This window comes from Bubalus kerabau, chromosome 9 (assembly GCF_029407905.1).
Source record: "Bubalus kerabau isolate K-KA32 ecotype Philippines breed swamp buffalo chromosome 9, PCC_UOA_SB_1v2, whole genome shotgun sequence".
In the NCBI taxonomy this organism is placed as follows: Eukaryota; Metazoa; Chordata; class Mammalia; order Artiodactyla; family Bovidae; genus Bubalus; species Bubalus kerabau.
Window position 1 is genome coordinate 8492283 of NC_073632.1, and position 17049 is coordinate 8509331.

The 17049-nt window shown below is 34.8% G+C and overlaps 1 protein-coding gene across 13 annotated transcripts in view; it reads left to right on the plus strand.

Moving 5' to 3' along the window:
- PHF3 (PHD finger protein 3) overlaps positions 1-17049 on the plus strand; it is a 96400-nt gene that overhangs the window by 54669 nt on the left and 24682 nt on the right. For 10 of the 13 annotated variants that reach the window (XM_055534743.1, XM_055534749.1, XM_055534746.1 and 7 more), the window contains 3 exons: positions 1889-2050; positions 7581-9336; positions 15327-15636. In XM_055534743.1, the coding sequence (XP_055390718.1) occupies positions 1889-2050; positions 7581-9336; positions 15327-15636 (2228 nt within the window). Of the gene's footprint in view, positions 1-815; positions 1006-1888; positions 2051-7580; positions 9337-15326; positions 15637-17049 lie in introns of those variants that run through there. The other 3 variants (XM_055534748.1, XM_055534750.1, XM_055534754.1) reach the window with 3 other exon arrangements.

Here is a 17049-nt window from a genome sequence, read left to right on the forward strand (position 1 = left end):
AACACTGTTAATCAGGTTTTAATCACTTTTCTCCTGGACTGTTTTTTGAATTATTACTTTCTCTCCTGATTACAATACAAAATGCATGTTTATTATAGAAAATATACAGTGATTGAAGCCCCGCTTCCCCAATTCCTTATTCCACCTTACCACCAGATAGTCACAGATAACCTTCCTTCCCCTATCCATTTCTATCTCTTCATACATGTATGCATATAATGCTTAACTTTTGCTTTTTAAAATAAACATGGTAGAACTAATTATCTAATGTTAGAGATTCTCTGAGAATGTGTATGAATGTGTGGCAGCATCCATCATGGTGGAGTAACCTTCTAATGGAACTCCCCACGTTTCCCCCAATTATATCTTAAATGAGTCCTGATGAATTTTCCTAAGATAAATTCTTCTATAAGCCTTTAGTACATATAGCATAGTGATAAAAAACATGGACTCTGTTTTTGAGAGTAACCCATGCATATAGCAGGAAATGTGGAAAATAGGGAAAAAGTATATTATTTTATAGAATAATTGTTGTTATAATTTTCATCCATTTCTTGCTGATCTTTTTTTTTTTTTTTTTGATTTGTTTAAATGTGCATGCACAACATTTTGTTTGTCTGTTACTAACAAGGATCACACTATGTTTTCTAGCCAGCATTTTTTCATAATTTATTCTGTCTTCTATACTTATATAATATTTTGGTCAAAGTATATAAGGAGTTTCATAATTCTGTTTGTTGTCAAATTGCTCTTCAAAAGGATTGTACCATTTGAAAGTATATTTATAAAGAATTTTGTTCTCTTTAAATTTTTAGGATAGACCACTTTCTTGTTGAACTCTTAAATGAAGTTCTACTTGGATACAAAGATGAGGACTAGATAACTTCTTGAGGTTCCTTCTAACCCCTAGGATGAAGATAATAACTAACATTTGTGTAGTGCTCTAAAGTTACAAAGTGAGTTCTCATACATCATCTAACTTGATCCTCACAACAGCCCTGTGAGGTAGGTAGGACAGGTATTGTTGTTCTCGTTTTAGAGATAAAAGAAACTGGTAGAGAGGTTAAGGATTTGGTCAGGTTTTATTTAAGTGTTTTAGCAGGGACTTGAATCCAGGTCATATGTCTACAATAATCACGTTCTTTTCACAAGATTTTATACAACTGCACATTTAGAATTGCTGTATGTCAGCTAGTAAAATGACATTTGTTCGGTACAGAAATAAACCTGTTGATAATTTAAATACAGTGTCTTGCATTCCTTTTCCATGCCTCCTCCCCTGCCATTAAATGAATGACACTTTTTTGATTAGGGGAAGGTAACTTAATTATATAGTTATAGTAAACGTCTACTGTTTTCCCCAACTTGTGGGGGGAGGGGGAAGTTACGTTGTGTTTTTCATTCTGTGTGTGTGTGTGTTTGCGTGCGCATGCACTTGATGTAACTCAAAAGTATATCTCCATTACTTAGACTCACACATGTAGCATAAATGTCTTCAAGGAATAGATTACAGCTAGAACTTGAATCTTTTGGTTCTAGCATGATCCTAGAATTGCAAGCTTTTCAGGGTATTGACTCTTTTTTGTACTTCTTGAACCAAACTTGGGATTAATTAAGTACTCCAGGTGTAGCTGCTTACGATGTTCACAGAGGTACAGTGAGTGATAAGTGAGAGTGTGTGACAGTGGAGGGCAAACCAAGAAGAATCACAGCTAGTCTTCTCTTTGACCAGTTGCCTCATAAGGTAGAAGTTTGTAAACTGAATTGGGAGCTTGTTAGTGGCATTATCCCATTTTAGGAAACTGTCTCACAGTGTTTTCTGTACTGCCTTTAAACACAACATCACCAATATTTAAAAAAATTTTTGTTTTGTTTTGTTTTTTCCTAGTTGTTGGTCTTGACGATATTATGGATGAAGGAGTTGTTAAAGAAAGTGGCAATGATACCATTGATGACGAAGAACTGATTTTACCTAACAGGAATTTGAGGGACAAAGTAGAAGAAAATTCAGTGAGATCACCAAGAAAATCACCTCGTTTAATGGCACAAGGTAACTCTACCAAAGAGACCTAGCTAGAAAATCAAATGAAGGGACAGATGTGATCGAGTGTAAACTTGCTGAGCAGTGATAGTATTTTCTTGGTGTTTGCTAACCTGAGGCATTTTGATCATCAGTTTTGAGATTGTATCAGTCTGTTGGTATGATTTTAAAAAAATTTTCGTTGAAATTACACATGATTCAGAGAGTTGACTAGTACCTATGAGTTTCCAGTACTTGCCATCCTACTACTTTTTTCCCTTTTCTCAGAGAAAACTTTGGTTTTATTAATTATTGTTACTTTTTTGGTATTCCATGTCTCTTAAGTAACACGTGTATATTGCTACTTCTTGACTATTCTGATGATTGTATTTATTGATTTCCCATTCTGGATGGTGAATTTAGCACTCTTTTCTCCTCTTGTTCCCCCATGAAACAAAAGTATATTTTCTCATTTTTCTAATAGATAATTTCACAAGATCAGTAGGAATTACGTTATTATGAGTCAGTATGCTGTTAGTGATGATCCTTTTAATAAACTGTTCTATACAACTTTGTCTTTCTGATTTAATAATTGATCATTTGCTTATTAGTTTACACGTTTGCACACACAGCTTTTAATGTACATATCAGTAATTACACCCTAACTACTCTGCCAGTGATCTGAATCTTTTCTGAATATATTTGTGCATATCAGGCATTCTGTCATTTTCATCTTGCTGAGGAAAGTGTCTTTGGGGACCTTGTGATCTGCTGCTGTGTGTAGTGCTATGTTAGCCCTATGTAAGCTAGAGGTGTGGCTCTTGTCCACAGAGCTCCCTTTACTAGTCTTCTGAGGATTCTGTTCTGTATTGCAGTTCCTATTTACTTTTCTTTGGTTTAGCTCCTTCGTTGGCCTCTTCTAGTAGTTTTGTGAGGAAAAGGAGTATGTATATATATATATTTTTAAACCTTGTATGTTTGCAAATGTATTTATAATCTGTTCTCACATTGGAATCATAGTCTGATTAAACATAGAATTCAGGGTTGCAAATTGTTTTTCCTCAGAAACTTGAAAGTGATACTCTATTTTGAGTCTGGGAAAATCTCTTGAATTATTTCACTGATTATTTTCCCCTTTATTTTCTCAGCTCTTGTTTCCTGAAACTCCTGTCATTCAAGTATTAGATAGTAGGGATGGACTCTTCTATTTTCTTCACTTATCCACGTCTATCTTCTTCCTCTTCTTACTGAATTTTTCTCATGTTTATCCATCAACTTTTTCATCAAATTCTGAGTGTTCTTTTTTTGTTTTGGGAATAATGTTTTTTGTAGCATTTTGGCCTTGTTTCACGCATGTGGTATTTTATGTTGTCTTTCATAAGGTACTTCAGTTCAATTCAGTTCAGTCGCTCAGTTGTGTCCGACTCTTTGCGATCCCATGAATCGCAGCTAGGCCCTCCCTGTCCATCACCAACTCCCGGAGTTCACTCAGACTCACGTCCATTGAGTCACTGATGCCATCCAGCCATCTCATCCTCTGTCGTCCCCTTCTCCTCCTGCCCCCAATCCCTCCCAGCATCAGAGTCTTTTCCAATGAGTCAGCTCTTCGCATCAGGTGACCAAAGTATTGGAGTTTCAACTTCAGCATCAGTCCTTCCAATGAATATCCAGGACTGATCTCCTTCAGAATGCACTGGTTGGATCTCCTTGCAGGCCAAGGGACTCTTAAGAGTCTTCTCCAACACCATAGTTCATAACCATCAATTCTTTGGCGCTCAGCCTTCTTCACAGTCCCAACTCTCACATCCGTACATGACCACTGGAAAAACCATAGCCTTGACTAAACGGACCTTTGTTGGCAAAGTAATGTCACTGCTTTTGAATATGCTATCTAGATTGGTCATAACTTTTCTCCCAAGGAGTAAGTGTATTTTAATTTCATGGCTGCAATCACCATCTTCAGTGATTTTGGAGCCCCCCAAAATAGAGTCTGACAGTTTCCACTGTTTTCCATGAACTGATGGGACCAGATGCCATGATCTTTGTTTTCTGAACGTTGAGTTTTAAGCCAACTTTTTCACTCTCCTCTTTCACATTCATCAAGAGGCTTTTGAGTTCCTCTTCACTTTCTGCCATAAGGGTGGTGTCATCTGCATATCTGAGGTTATTGATATTTCTCCCAGCAATCTTGATTCCAGCTTATGCTTCTTCCAGCCCAGCATTTCTCATGATGTACTCTGCATATAAGTTAAATAAGCAGGGTGACAATATACAGCCTTGACGAACTCCTTTTCCTATTTGGAACCAGTCTGTTTTCCATGTCCAGTTCTTACTGTTGCTTCCTGACCTGCATATAGGTTTCTCAAGAGGCAGGTCAGGTGGTCTGGTATTCCCATCTCTTTCAGAATTGTCCACAGTTTATTGTGATCCACACAGTCAAAGGCTTTGGCATAGTCAATAAAGCAGAAATAGATGTTTTTCTGGAACTCTTTTGCTTTTTCGATGATCCAGCGGATGTTGGCAATTTGATCTCTGGCTCTTCTGCCTTTTCTAAAACCAGCTTGAACATCTGGAAGTTCACGGTTCACATATTGCTGAAGCCTGGCTTGGAGAATTTTAAGCATCACTTTACTAGCATGTGATATGAGTGCAGTTGTGCGGTAGTTTGAGCATTCCTTGGCATTGCCTTTCTTTGGGATAGGAATGAAAACTGACCTTTTCCAATCCTGTGGCCACTGCTGAGTTTTCCAAATTTGCTGGCATATTGAGTCTGCACTTTTCACAGCATCATCTTTCAGGATTTGAAATAGCTCAACTGGAATTCCATCACCTCCACTAGCTTTGTTCGTAGTGATGCTTTCTAAGGCCCACTTGACTTCACATTCCAGGATGTGTGGCTCTAGGTCAGTGATCACACCATCGTGATTATCTGTGTCGTGAAGATCTTTTTTGTACAGTTCTTCTGTGTATTCTTACCGTCTCTTCTTAATATCTTCTGCTTCTGTTAGGTCCATACCATTTCTGTCCTTTGTTGAGCCCATCTTTGCATGAAATGTTCCCTTGGTACTTCTAATTTTCTTGAAGAGATCCCTAGTCTTTCCCATTCTGTTGTTTTCCTCTATTTCTTTGCATTGATCGCTGAGGAAGGCTTTCTTATCTTCTTGCTATTCTTTGGAACTCTGCATTCAGATGCTTATATCTACTTAACAGTGTTTTAAACTTTTTAAAATTTCTTCTCCTTTTTCTTTTATTTTTTTGCTTCTGTCTTTCATGTTGAGAGACTTTCCTAAAATGTCTGATCATTGGTAGCTTGCTCAGTGTTTAATGTTTTGTTGACTGTGAGCATTCGCTATGGTAATCTGGCTGTGTACCTTTTTGGAAGAATCCCTGATATTAGAATTTAGATTGTTAGATTACTAGCATACATGGAAACCCTTTAGGGAAGCTGACGGGGGCATCTCAGCTTTCAGCACATAGAGATTCACATAATCTTAAAAATTTCAGTGTACTTTACAGCCACTCTTATTTGTGCTTAATGTTCCTTAGTCTTGAAACTGTTTTTATACTCCTTATAGAGTAAGCCTCTGGTCTTGGATAAGAAACTGGGAAGAGCACTTGCCCAGTAGATGGACAGAGGAGAGTGAGCTTGGGGTCCAACTGCTTCTTAAACAGCTTGGCTTTCAACTCCTCATGTGAACTGCCTGCCTTCCTCCCTGCTTTAGGATCATCCGGGGTCACCAGTTCCTAAACCTTTGGAGATGCCAGTGGTGTTGGTTTGGCCAGCCCTGCCAGTTAGTGTTTACCTTGGGGGGGTTTTCTGCATCAGTGTTTGATCATCTTTTGTTTGGCTTCCTAAATTGTCTGTTTACTCTTATTCTTCCTTTTCTTTTAGATTTGTAGCTTTTGGATAGTTTTGATGTGGGGTTTAAGAAGTAAATTAACTGAGATGTATATATTTACTTATCTTTTCCTCACTTTTTTTTTTTAATTGGTTATTTGGTAGGTATTTGTGACTTTGAGAAATGAAAGAATAGAATGAACATTACAGACAAATAACGATAAATGTGTGGCCTATGTAGTCTGGCTTCAAACTAAAGCAGTTCATAGTTAGAGGAGATAGTTAAATTATCCTTTGCTAAGTAATCAATTACTATTGGAAAATAGCTTTTGTTTAAATACCTTCACAGTTGTATGTGCTATTCATTTATCAACCACTTAGATAATGGGTTTTAAACGTTTTTCATTTATTTCAGGGCAGATAAATATAGTAGAGTTATAAATTATTACAGACTGCCTTCAAAACTTTAAAAATCATCAAAGTATTGATAACAAATCATAAAAATTTTAGTTATTTAAAAATGTTCATGTATCTGAGCTTGAGTGGTTCATAATCCAGTAAGTAATTTTTTAAAGTTGTTGGGTACCTACCTGAAGACTAGATATTTTACCAAGTCTTGGGGGGATTAGGAAAGGTCTCTAAGGCTAGGATGACCATATAATTTATAATCCAAACGGGGACACTTGAGTGTCGTGACTGCAGGCATTTTCTAGGGAAGTTAGAGACGGAGGAGGACGTGTAACGCCTTCTGTAAGACAGTCACAGCTCAGGGTCAGTGATATGTGACAAATTAAGAGAATGTTCTAAATTGCATTGTAGGGTTTTGTGTTAAAAAGGAAAGAGGCTTTTTTAAATTGGTGACTTTTAGTTTTCCTGCAGAGTTGATTCAGAGGTATTGATATGCGTAGGCTTGGATATATAGCTCCTTATTTTGTATTTCAGTTTGTGGGTTGTTTTTCTGCTTAGTGAATTGTTATATTTTTTTCTTAGTGAATTATTTAGCTTTCTTTCCAATTTCTTTTCACTTTGTGTTTCTGTTTTCCTTGGAGGATGTATCCAGTAAATTATTTTCATACTTTCCTCATTTTCCCTTCTGAAACATTTTCTTGGTTTCAATCTTTTTAAATATAATTTCTTTTTTGGTTGATCTGTGTACTTCAGTGTATATTTGACTTCTTGGTATATTTAAACTAGTCAAAGTAGATTGAATGCTAAAATGGAGATACAATGGAAGTACATTTATAAGGGTATTAGAATTCCTTTGAGGCTGTAATGAAACTCACACAGATACTATTGTGATAGATGGTTTAGTTCAGATTTAATTGGCACTTGAATTTGTTTGGTTTTATATAAAGGTATTTAATATTTAAAACTGTATGATAACCTTGTTTGAAATGGGTAGTAATATAAAGGATCTTAATTTTAGTCTCAGCTTATTTTTATAAAAAGGAAACTTGATAAAAAATATTTGTCTTATTGTAAAGTATAATATCAGTATAAATTTTATAGAGGTTTTTTTCCTGCCTCAGAGTTGATAGAACTTTGATAAGTATAAAATTTAACATATCTAAAATATGGTCCGTCACGAGTAGATATTTAGTACATTTTCATTGAAATGGGAAAATGAATTTTATAGCTCAGAATAAATTGCACTGAAATAAAAATAAAAACACATGGCAACATAACTAAGTTATTTTTATTTATTTTTTTCCCTTGTGATAGAACAAGTAAGAAATTTGCGACAAAGCACTATTGCCAAGCGTTCAAATGCAGCACCTTTAAATAGCACAAAAAAGGCATCTGGGAAGACTGTGTCTGCCCCTAAAGTAGGCGTGAAACAACCAGAAAGGTGTCAGATTAAAGAAGAAGCTGGTACATCACCGAAATCAGAACACCAAAAAGAGAGCAGAAAGAGCAACCGACACAGTGGACAGGTTGAAGCAGCAGTTTCATCTTGTCTTGAAATGAAGGATGAAGCTGGATTAGATTCTGAGCAAAAGTGTAATAATCAGGGAGAAGCAAATGTGCCATCTCATGAGTTAAATTCTCCACTCCTTTCAGAGACTTGTATTAATATTGAAGAAAAGAAAAGTGAAACTCTGGAATGTAAAACCAAGTCTGTTAGCCCATTATTTAAGTTTTCAGATAAAGAAGAAAATGAACAGAACGATTCCATTTCAGGTAAAATGGATGAGACTATTGTTGAAGAAATGAAGGCAGAAGAAGTTGAACAAGAATCAAAGGTGACAGTTAAATTACCCCACAAAGATGACAGTGTCAATAAGGAACCTGCATCTTGTGATGCTTTCTCTGGCAGTCCTGCTTGTACAAACCCAAACAAGACAGAAAAGAACTTTGTCAGTTTGTCTGGTTCTGTGGATAAAGTAAATGAATGTAGTTTGGAATTGCAAGATAGCATGAAAGTTGCTGATAAAGCTAAGAACTCCCCTCTATTTCAAAGAAATGAGATAGAAATGGCTTATTGTAAAGGTACAGAGTCTAATGATAAGCAATTGGAGGGCACCAGATTTAATAAATCAAACTTGGAGGTGGTTAATACTGGTGCTTTTGAACCAGAAAGTAATACTTTAGAAAATGCTATTTGTGATGCACCTGACCAAAATTCAGAACAGTTGAATATTGTTGAAGGTATTAAAATGGAGTTTCATGAAACAGCAACCCTTCAGGATGATAGAGATAGCCAGTCAAGTAGTGTTTCTTCCTTAGAATCAAAAAACATAAAATCTAAACATAAAAAACCTGTAATTCATCCTAAGCAAACCTTGACCACAGATACTCAGAAAAAAGTTGCTACAGTAAAGCATGAATTAATGCATAACAAAACTAAAGCTAATGTCAAAAGTGTGAAGCGGAATGCTGATGAATCAGAATCTAAGCAGAATTTTCATAGACCAGTCAAAGTGAGAAAAAAACAAGTTGATAAGGATTCAAAGATTCAGAGTTGCATTTCTGGGGTTAAATCTGTGAAAAATCAAGCTCATTCTATATTCAAAAAAACATCACAGGATCAAAATTTAGTACAGATTTCCAAACCCTTAACTCATTCTATGAGTGATAAACTTCATGGTCACCCTAGTTGCTCTAAAGAACCTCACCATCCTGTACAAACTGGACACTCATTGCAGGCCAGTCAGAAACAGTGCCATAATAAGCCCCAGCAGCCGACTCTAGCCGCGAGAACCAATAGTCATGCGAAGGAAGAGCTGGAGCATGCAGGTGGTGGAGAACATTTAAAGGAAGAAGAAAAATTGAAATTAAAAAAACCTGAGAAGAACCTACAACCCCGCCAAAGAAGAAGCAGCAAAAGTTTTTCTTTGGATGAGCCACCATTGTTCATTCCAGACAACATAGCTACTGTAAAAAGGGAAGGCTTAGATCATAGCTCTTCATTCGAATGCAAATATATCTGGACTCCCAGCAAGCAGTGTGGGTTTTGCAAAAAACCACATGGCAACAGGTGTGTGTGTGTGTGTGTGTATGTATGTATGTGATATGTATATTAAAGAGAAATTGCTGTTTTATAGAGTGAGATTAGTGGGAGAACTTTTTATAGAAAGATGATTTAATATGCAAAGACTTTTGCAAAAACAAAAAGCCCTCCTCAGTCCTGGATGATAGAAAGATGGAGCCACTGAGTACATCAGTATTCTAGAACACTTTAAAATACATAGTCTGACCAAAAACTGATATATATGGAATTGTTTTGTCATTGTAATCAGTTAGACTATAACTTAGTCATTGCATCTTAAAAAAAAATCAGAAAATTTTTATAGTGCTTTGGGCCTGTAAGTTATATGTTATTTTGTTTGGCTTGAAAAGAATTAGTAATAAAATGTGAAGGGCATAATGGAAATTTTATATATACATACACACATACACTTTTGTTTGTTTATTTTTAATGAAGCAGTTACTCTGACTTAATACTGCTACTTTATAACTATCAAACTTGACTTTAGAATGAAATTTGATAGCTAAAACAACTATTAAATTACCCAGGGGAATTTTGTATGTAACATGGGATGGAGTGAAACATATATTTTGTTTTTTGCTATTTTAGTGATTTGGATTTCCTATGAATTCTCCTTTTTTAGGAGGTGATTTTATAGTGCTGCCCTTGACATTCTTTCCACAGGACTCAGTGTTATCCCTAGTTTTATGACACTGCCATCCTCTCCGCTTCCCCTCTGCCCCGCTCCCCCTTGTATTTTTTATTTGCTAGCTTTTTCAGAAAAAGAGAACAAGAGATGAAGTGGAGTTTTCAGCTACAAGATTATCCTGTTCAAGTGTTGAGATTGCTGATGGAACTTCTAACAACATTGATATAATAAAAGAACATTATAACTTACACATTGTAATATTATCTTTACTCATGAAGTAAATGTTAGTATGAAAATGAAACTCTTTAGGGAGGGACAGTTTAGTGCAGTGTGCTGTAATACATTATTTGGTGTGGAAGATGGTGGTTGGGAGTTGCTGGGGCTGTTCTGTAAAAAATAACTTCCTTCATTTGTGATTCAGCCTGTAGCCTATTTTTAGTGTCAGCGGTTACTTTATAACAGCATATTCCCAGTTTTTAAAACTTCTGACTTATTTGAATATAGTGCTACATTTGCCCTCACTTTTGTGCTCTTTATGCTTTTTTGTTTGCTTGTTTAAAATACCTTATTAAAATATTCTAAAGTGGGCTTAAGAGAATTAAGGGCTGGATGGTCCTTATGTATTTTAGAAGACCTTGTTTCTTTGCAAGCATCTTCTAAAACTGATCACACTGACGTGTTGTCAGAGTAATCAGATAGAAGCCTTAAAGTGAATGAGTTTCTGCAATGAAACTTTGGCCTAGAGTTGGAAGCCATGGTATAAAGTAGCTTTTTTGAGATAACTTCTGTTAATGATGGCCTGGTCCTCAGGAGTTTGCCCAGGCTTTTGAATGAAGACTGTCACTTCACCAACATCAGTTATTTTCCTAATATGAAGATTTAGTGTTAAGTCTCATTGTTCTTTTACCTAAAGCTGCCTTTTGGATCTACCCTATAAAACCTAGAATTTCTTTGCCTCCATCTGGAAAATGACCTAATATTCTAATATTAGATGTGTAGGGATTTTGAGTTTACCCTATGTAATTGAAATGAATATTATAATATTGGAAAATCAGTTTTGGAAGCAACATTTCTCATTACTTCAATTATGTGAATAAAAAAGTTTAAGTTATTGTTTTTTTCTTTACATGTTAATTAGCCTTCACTACTTTGATATGTTCTGCTTGTATACACTGAGGTTACTCAAAAAAATGCAACCGCCATGTAGCATGTAATTTTCCTAGTTTAATCCATGTGTAAGTACATGAATTTATTAGGTAGGACATATGTGGAAATGATATTCATCCATTTCTTTCATCTCATGCACTAGCTACATTCAGTAAAAACTATTTGTTAATGTGACTTTTTTTTTTAGCACTTGTGACATATTTATTCCTATAAAGGTTATTTTATTACTTCAGCATTTTATATATAATGCAACTGAGGTTAGCTTCATGTTTATGCTTCCATTTGGAAATTATATTTTTAAATACAGATTTGTTCAGTGTGTGGCCAAATGTAATATTTGACCTTAAGAAACTTCTGTACATGTCCTAAAGGCAGTAAGCATCGACTGCCTTACGGTTTACGCTTCATCCTGTTTCAGCTTCCATTTATTTTCCGGATTCTCCTTACAGCTAAGGCATATTCATTATTGTAAAAACCAGACTATTTAATCCTTTTTTTAAAAATTACCTTTGAACTTCTTTTTAAACATAAACTAGTTGGCATTTTGGAAGGAAGAAATCTTAGTCTTTTCACAATACCTATGTTGTAGTTTCTAGTATTCCCTCCCTCTCCAGGTGACATTTGCATCTTCAGTTTGTTTTACACTTTCTTGTCCAGTTTTAAAAGATTAGCTCATTGGATGAAATTTAGAAACAAAAAAGTCTACTTAGCATAATTGAGTCATAGCTTTAAGCAAGAAACCTTTTTCTTAAAAAAGGAAATTTTCTCTTAGTGATTCTGGCTTTTCTCAGGAGTTTACAAGTTTGATAAATATTTTTCTCTGCAGATTATAGATTGTTAGTGACAACAACAATAATTTAGTGTTTATGTGGAAATCATTTTATTCTAAGGAAGAGTGAGTACATGTACATTCACAGTAATACAGTCTCAATTACTTTTATACTTAGAACTTGATGGCTCATCTTAAAATAGCTCTGTTGTTAGTTTGTGACTTTTTAAGAACAGGAATTCTCAATGTTGCCTTTGTGGTTTGCTCTGAAGAAACATGGAAATTTTCTAAGAATATGTTTTAATTTGTGCCAACAAGATTAGAATTAGGATTACATTTTAAACTGTTTAAATTATAATAGGATTTAAAATTTTGTGTATGAACATATAACAGTAGTAGAACACAACAGATATTTTTAAAGTTTTCCATTTAACTGATTTCATGCTGACTTGGTCCAGTTAATTCAGAGCTAAACTTCACATGTTAATTGTTTTTGGTGAAATATTTAACACCCAGGTTATAGTCTTCTTTGAGTGATTTTGTCTGTTGGTGATGAGAATTTCAAGGACAGAGCAGAAAGTAGGAGAGTATGTTCACTATTTGATCCATACTCCATTTTTAAGCCATGAGGAATATCATGAAAAGGGAAGACAATGTATCTTCTCTTTTTTGAAAAGCCATTTAAAAATATATATATGGTTAATAAAGTTTGTAATACTGCTAATTATTTCCTTTTTTGAAATTCTCCAGTTTCATTTTCCAGTCAATTATATTTTCCCTTAGGACATGGTAATAATATACATCAGTGTAATTTTTTGGTTTTTCAGAATTATATTTAAGTATATTACTTACATAAAATATAAATCATTAAGATTACATCTGTGGTTGGCACTTTAGTTTTGAGATTTGTTTTTCAGAGCTTCTCAAGTTCGAGGAGGTATTTCCAGAATAAACTTGGGGTATGGTGATATAGTGAATACATTCTACATAATAAAGTGACTCTTCCCTGGTCAAATAAAGATTTGAAATTTCCTAATATGTGCTTTATAGTTTGTTAGTTAGGTTTGGATTTGAGACAAAAGCATAGCCATGGTCATAGTTGAAACTATTCCAGGCTTGCTTTGAAGAAATTGTTAATATAGCTGTGATGGGGAACACATTAGCTTTCCTTCAGTATTTCAAAAGAATCAACCTAGGTAGTTATTTTCAAGAAATGGGAGTTCTTACAACTTTGCAGTCTGAAATAGAAGAACTTTTCTATTTTTTAAGCTTTGTATTTTTCTGTTGGTTATATGATCTGTATCATTGAAACATGCAATAGACCTATCTAAAATCTTCCATGCCTAGAAACCATTTCTATCTTGCAGACAAATACCACATTATTAGAAAGTTTTCTCACTAGGGCTATGAATCCAAAATATTCTGTATTTTTACTTAATGCGTGAGTTTTTTGTTTTTTAATTTGTGTTTTTCAGTGAATTTTTTTTTTTTAATGAACCATGGAAGAAATGGTGACTTAACCCTAAAAAGCTAGCATAAGTATCACCACTTCAAGAATGGTGAATTACAGACATGAAAAAACAAAGTTTCCTTAGTGCACAGCAGTGGTTGGTCCACAATATAGACAAGGGCACACGAGATGGAAGAGTGGAGTGGTCTGCAGTCAGGGACTTGATTTCAAGATATCCTGCAAGGTTTGAAACTCAGTGCTCTGAATTTTATAGTCTCTGAGTTAAAATAGGACCTTTGATTATATTTAGAGAGAGTCAGCTATATCACCCCATATATTACTTTTAGCATCTTACTGGACAATAGGTTTTTAAAAGGAGTTTTACACTGGCATCTGTTGCTGCCAGCTGCTTTATTTTACCATTTCAGTTTGTACTCGTGGATTATGGTTTAATATGCAAGTCTACTGTGTTTCAAATGTCTGTAATTATATGTTTGTAGGGCTTTTGTATGGAGAAGGCAGTGGCACCCCACTCTAGTACTCTTGCCTGGAAAATCCCATGGACAGAGGAGCCTGGTAGGCTGCAGTCCATGAGGTCACCAAGAGTCAGACATGACTGAGTGACTTCACTTTGACTTGTCACTTTCATGCATTGGAGAAGGAAATGGCAACCCACTCCAGTATTCTTGCCTGGAGAATCCCAGGCACGGGGGAGCCTGGTGGGCTGCCGTCTGTGGGGTCGCACACGACTGAAGCGACTTAGCAGCAGCAGCAGGGCTTTTGTAAATAGGCATTTGATCTAATATAACCTCTTCTATGATTAATTAAGTACAGTAACAAAAAAAATTTTGTCATTGGTGGTGGCACTATTCTTATCAAAATCAGCACAAAGTTTTTAGATCATTAAAGAATGTATTTAAATTCTCCTAAATCTTTCAGATATACCATGAATTACTAATCTGAAGAAGAAAAAAAGAAAATGTTAAACATAATTAAGTGAGCTTTTGTCATTTTCTTAACAGTGGGTTGAAAAGTATGTGAAAAAGATAATTTCACCTTTAAATTGCTGTTTATGCATCTGTTTTGCTATATTATTCTAAAGTAATTCCAGATATTCTAAGTTAAGCAAACTTTTTAGAGTGGTAAATATGCCCTTAGACTTTAATTGGCTAGTGAAATTATTTGTTAGATAAAATGCAGTAAAGGGCAACTACAAGGAGACTGTTTGGAAATTAAAGAAAACTCAGCCTGAATAGTAATATCTTCATGTTGATACACTATTGGTCATTATTTGGGAAAACAGGTTTATTATCTGAGGTACAAGGTCAAGTAGTAAACTCACACTCAAAAGTATGTAAAAAATTCTTAAGCTAAATCAGTCTGACGTGATGAACCAGAATATTTTGAGCTCTAAGAATAGTTATATAGTTAAGGTGGTTAATAAGGAACAGTCAGTGAGGCTCAGTTAGTTTTTGAGTTGCATTTTTGTTGCATCTGGTTTTTCTTTTTGTCAGTTAAATTAGTTGGGTAAGTGACTCCAATTTTATGTATAAATTCAGGTCTGTGTGGTAAATGTAACTTGGATAGGTTGAATGTCAAAGCTTATCACCCTTCTCAGTGGAGAAATACCCTTATTCTATATGTTAATTATTCCATACAGTATGCAGACAGACCAGTTGCCCTTTGTTTTTATCTTTGTATGCTCCACCAACCTTCCCCCCCCCCCCCACCTCCCCCCCAGTATTTTCTCACTTTACATTAGAGGGGAAATACTGACTTCTTTAAAAAGTTTCATTTTCATACAATATTCTTTTCTTGGAGAACTTTGACACTGTTGAACTGATAAAATGTGTAAGGACAGAAAACATGCACAATACCACAATACAAAAAATTCAATTTAGGCTCACTTGGCATTGGTTTTTTTAGAAAATGTATCAAATCAGAGTGTTCTTTTTTCTTTCCAGGTTTATGGTTGGCTGTGGGAGATGTGATGACTGGTTTCATGGTGATTGTGTTGGGTTAAGTCTTTCTCAAGCACAGCAAATGGGAGAGGAAGACAAAGAATATGTGTGTGTAAAATGTTGTGCTGAAGAAGATAAAAAGACTGAAATAGCTGATCCAGATATTTTGGGAAACCAGGCTAAAGTTGAAATCCATAGTGAAGATAAAGCAATGGAATATGAAAAGCTTGGGTTACCAAAGCACACTACAACAAATGATAAAACCAAGTATGTAGATGATACAGTGAAGCACAAGGTCAAAATTTTAAAACGGGTGAGCTTCTCATTATGCATTCTTTTTATTTAAGAACTTGTGTAGACTGAGAATTTGAAATTTTTTAGATTTCACTGTAGTGTACATTTTCACATTTATTTTTCCACAAAAATGAAGGTTTACTTAAAATGTTTTGCTAGTTTTGGTGAAACCAGTTAGTGACATCTTCGAAATACGCAGATTTATTCCTTAAGTCTTTGGTATTTGGATTTTCAGTGGTAGAATGTGTATGTGATCTTGTGGGGCTAGATACAAATTGTGCTTACTGAGAAGTTTTTCTAAAAAGCTTTTCAGTCCATAAATATCTGTGAATCCTTAAAACCACATTTGGAATTATTATTTTCAAGTGCAAGAGTTCTCTGTGTAAGGAAATGTAATCTTAATTCTTTTGATTTTTGTTCCCAGTATTTGCTTGGAAGCCTTACTTCATAATTTCTCCCTTATAATGTGGTGTCTTAAAAAGTTAGTTTCCCCTCATCTTTCATTTTCAACTACCGTATTTTCTAAATAGAAGTTTTAAGATATTTAGTCAGTTACAGGAGAAGTGTATAAAGGACACAGCCTTTTATCTAATTAAGTTTTATTTTCATTGTCTACCTTTTTTATACTATGATTTTTTTAATCATTGGTTATTCTTATAGGTAGCTCTAGGGAGGAAACACTGGTAACAAACATATATGGATGGTCAAATATAATAATTCCAAGATACAGTGAACACAAGTTATAGAGTTGGAAGGAGCCTTGGAAATTTTTTAGTCTGACCATTCAGATTGAAGAACATAGGCATGTTTTCTCTAAAACTTTCTTATTTACAAATGCAGTTTTTCCAGACATTCCTTATGTGACAAATCTGGATTAAATTCCAGTTTGCCAAATCCTTGTGGCATCCAGCATTTTCTGTCTGCCAAGACTTTCTGAGAATTAGATTATGTCCTCATAATATTTACTATTTTTCTGTTGATTTGATTAGCACCAAAGTAATGGATAATATAGAACTGAGTGCCGTCGCAGATGGTTTATAGCAAGCCTTTGGGAAGGTTCTTTTAATGTTTAATCATCATTTCTTGGGTACAATTTCTTGGCCACTCAGAAATATAACTTATTGTTTTGTCATAGAAAACCTCCATCTTGTCTAAAAAGACATTATAAAGCATTAACACTGAGTGTTTTAAGAACCCTCTAGCCAGTCTTACCAGATATGGAATTGAGGTTAGTCTGATTTCATAAATAAATACATGAATGAAGTGATTACTGCTTTCTTTTCTTTTTCATGTTGAATTGATGAATCTTCTTTGAACTACTCTGAGTTTAGTTTATGGAATATGCTTTTAAAAGATCACTTCTTCTTATTTTATATTGAACTATTTATTGAGTTCCTATTGTGTGCCAAGCATGATACCAGATTTGAGTATG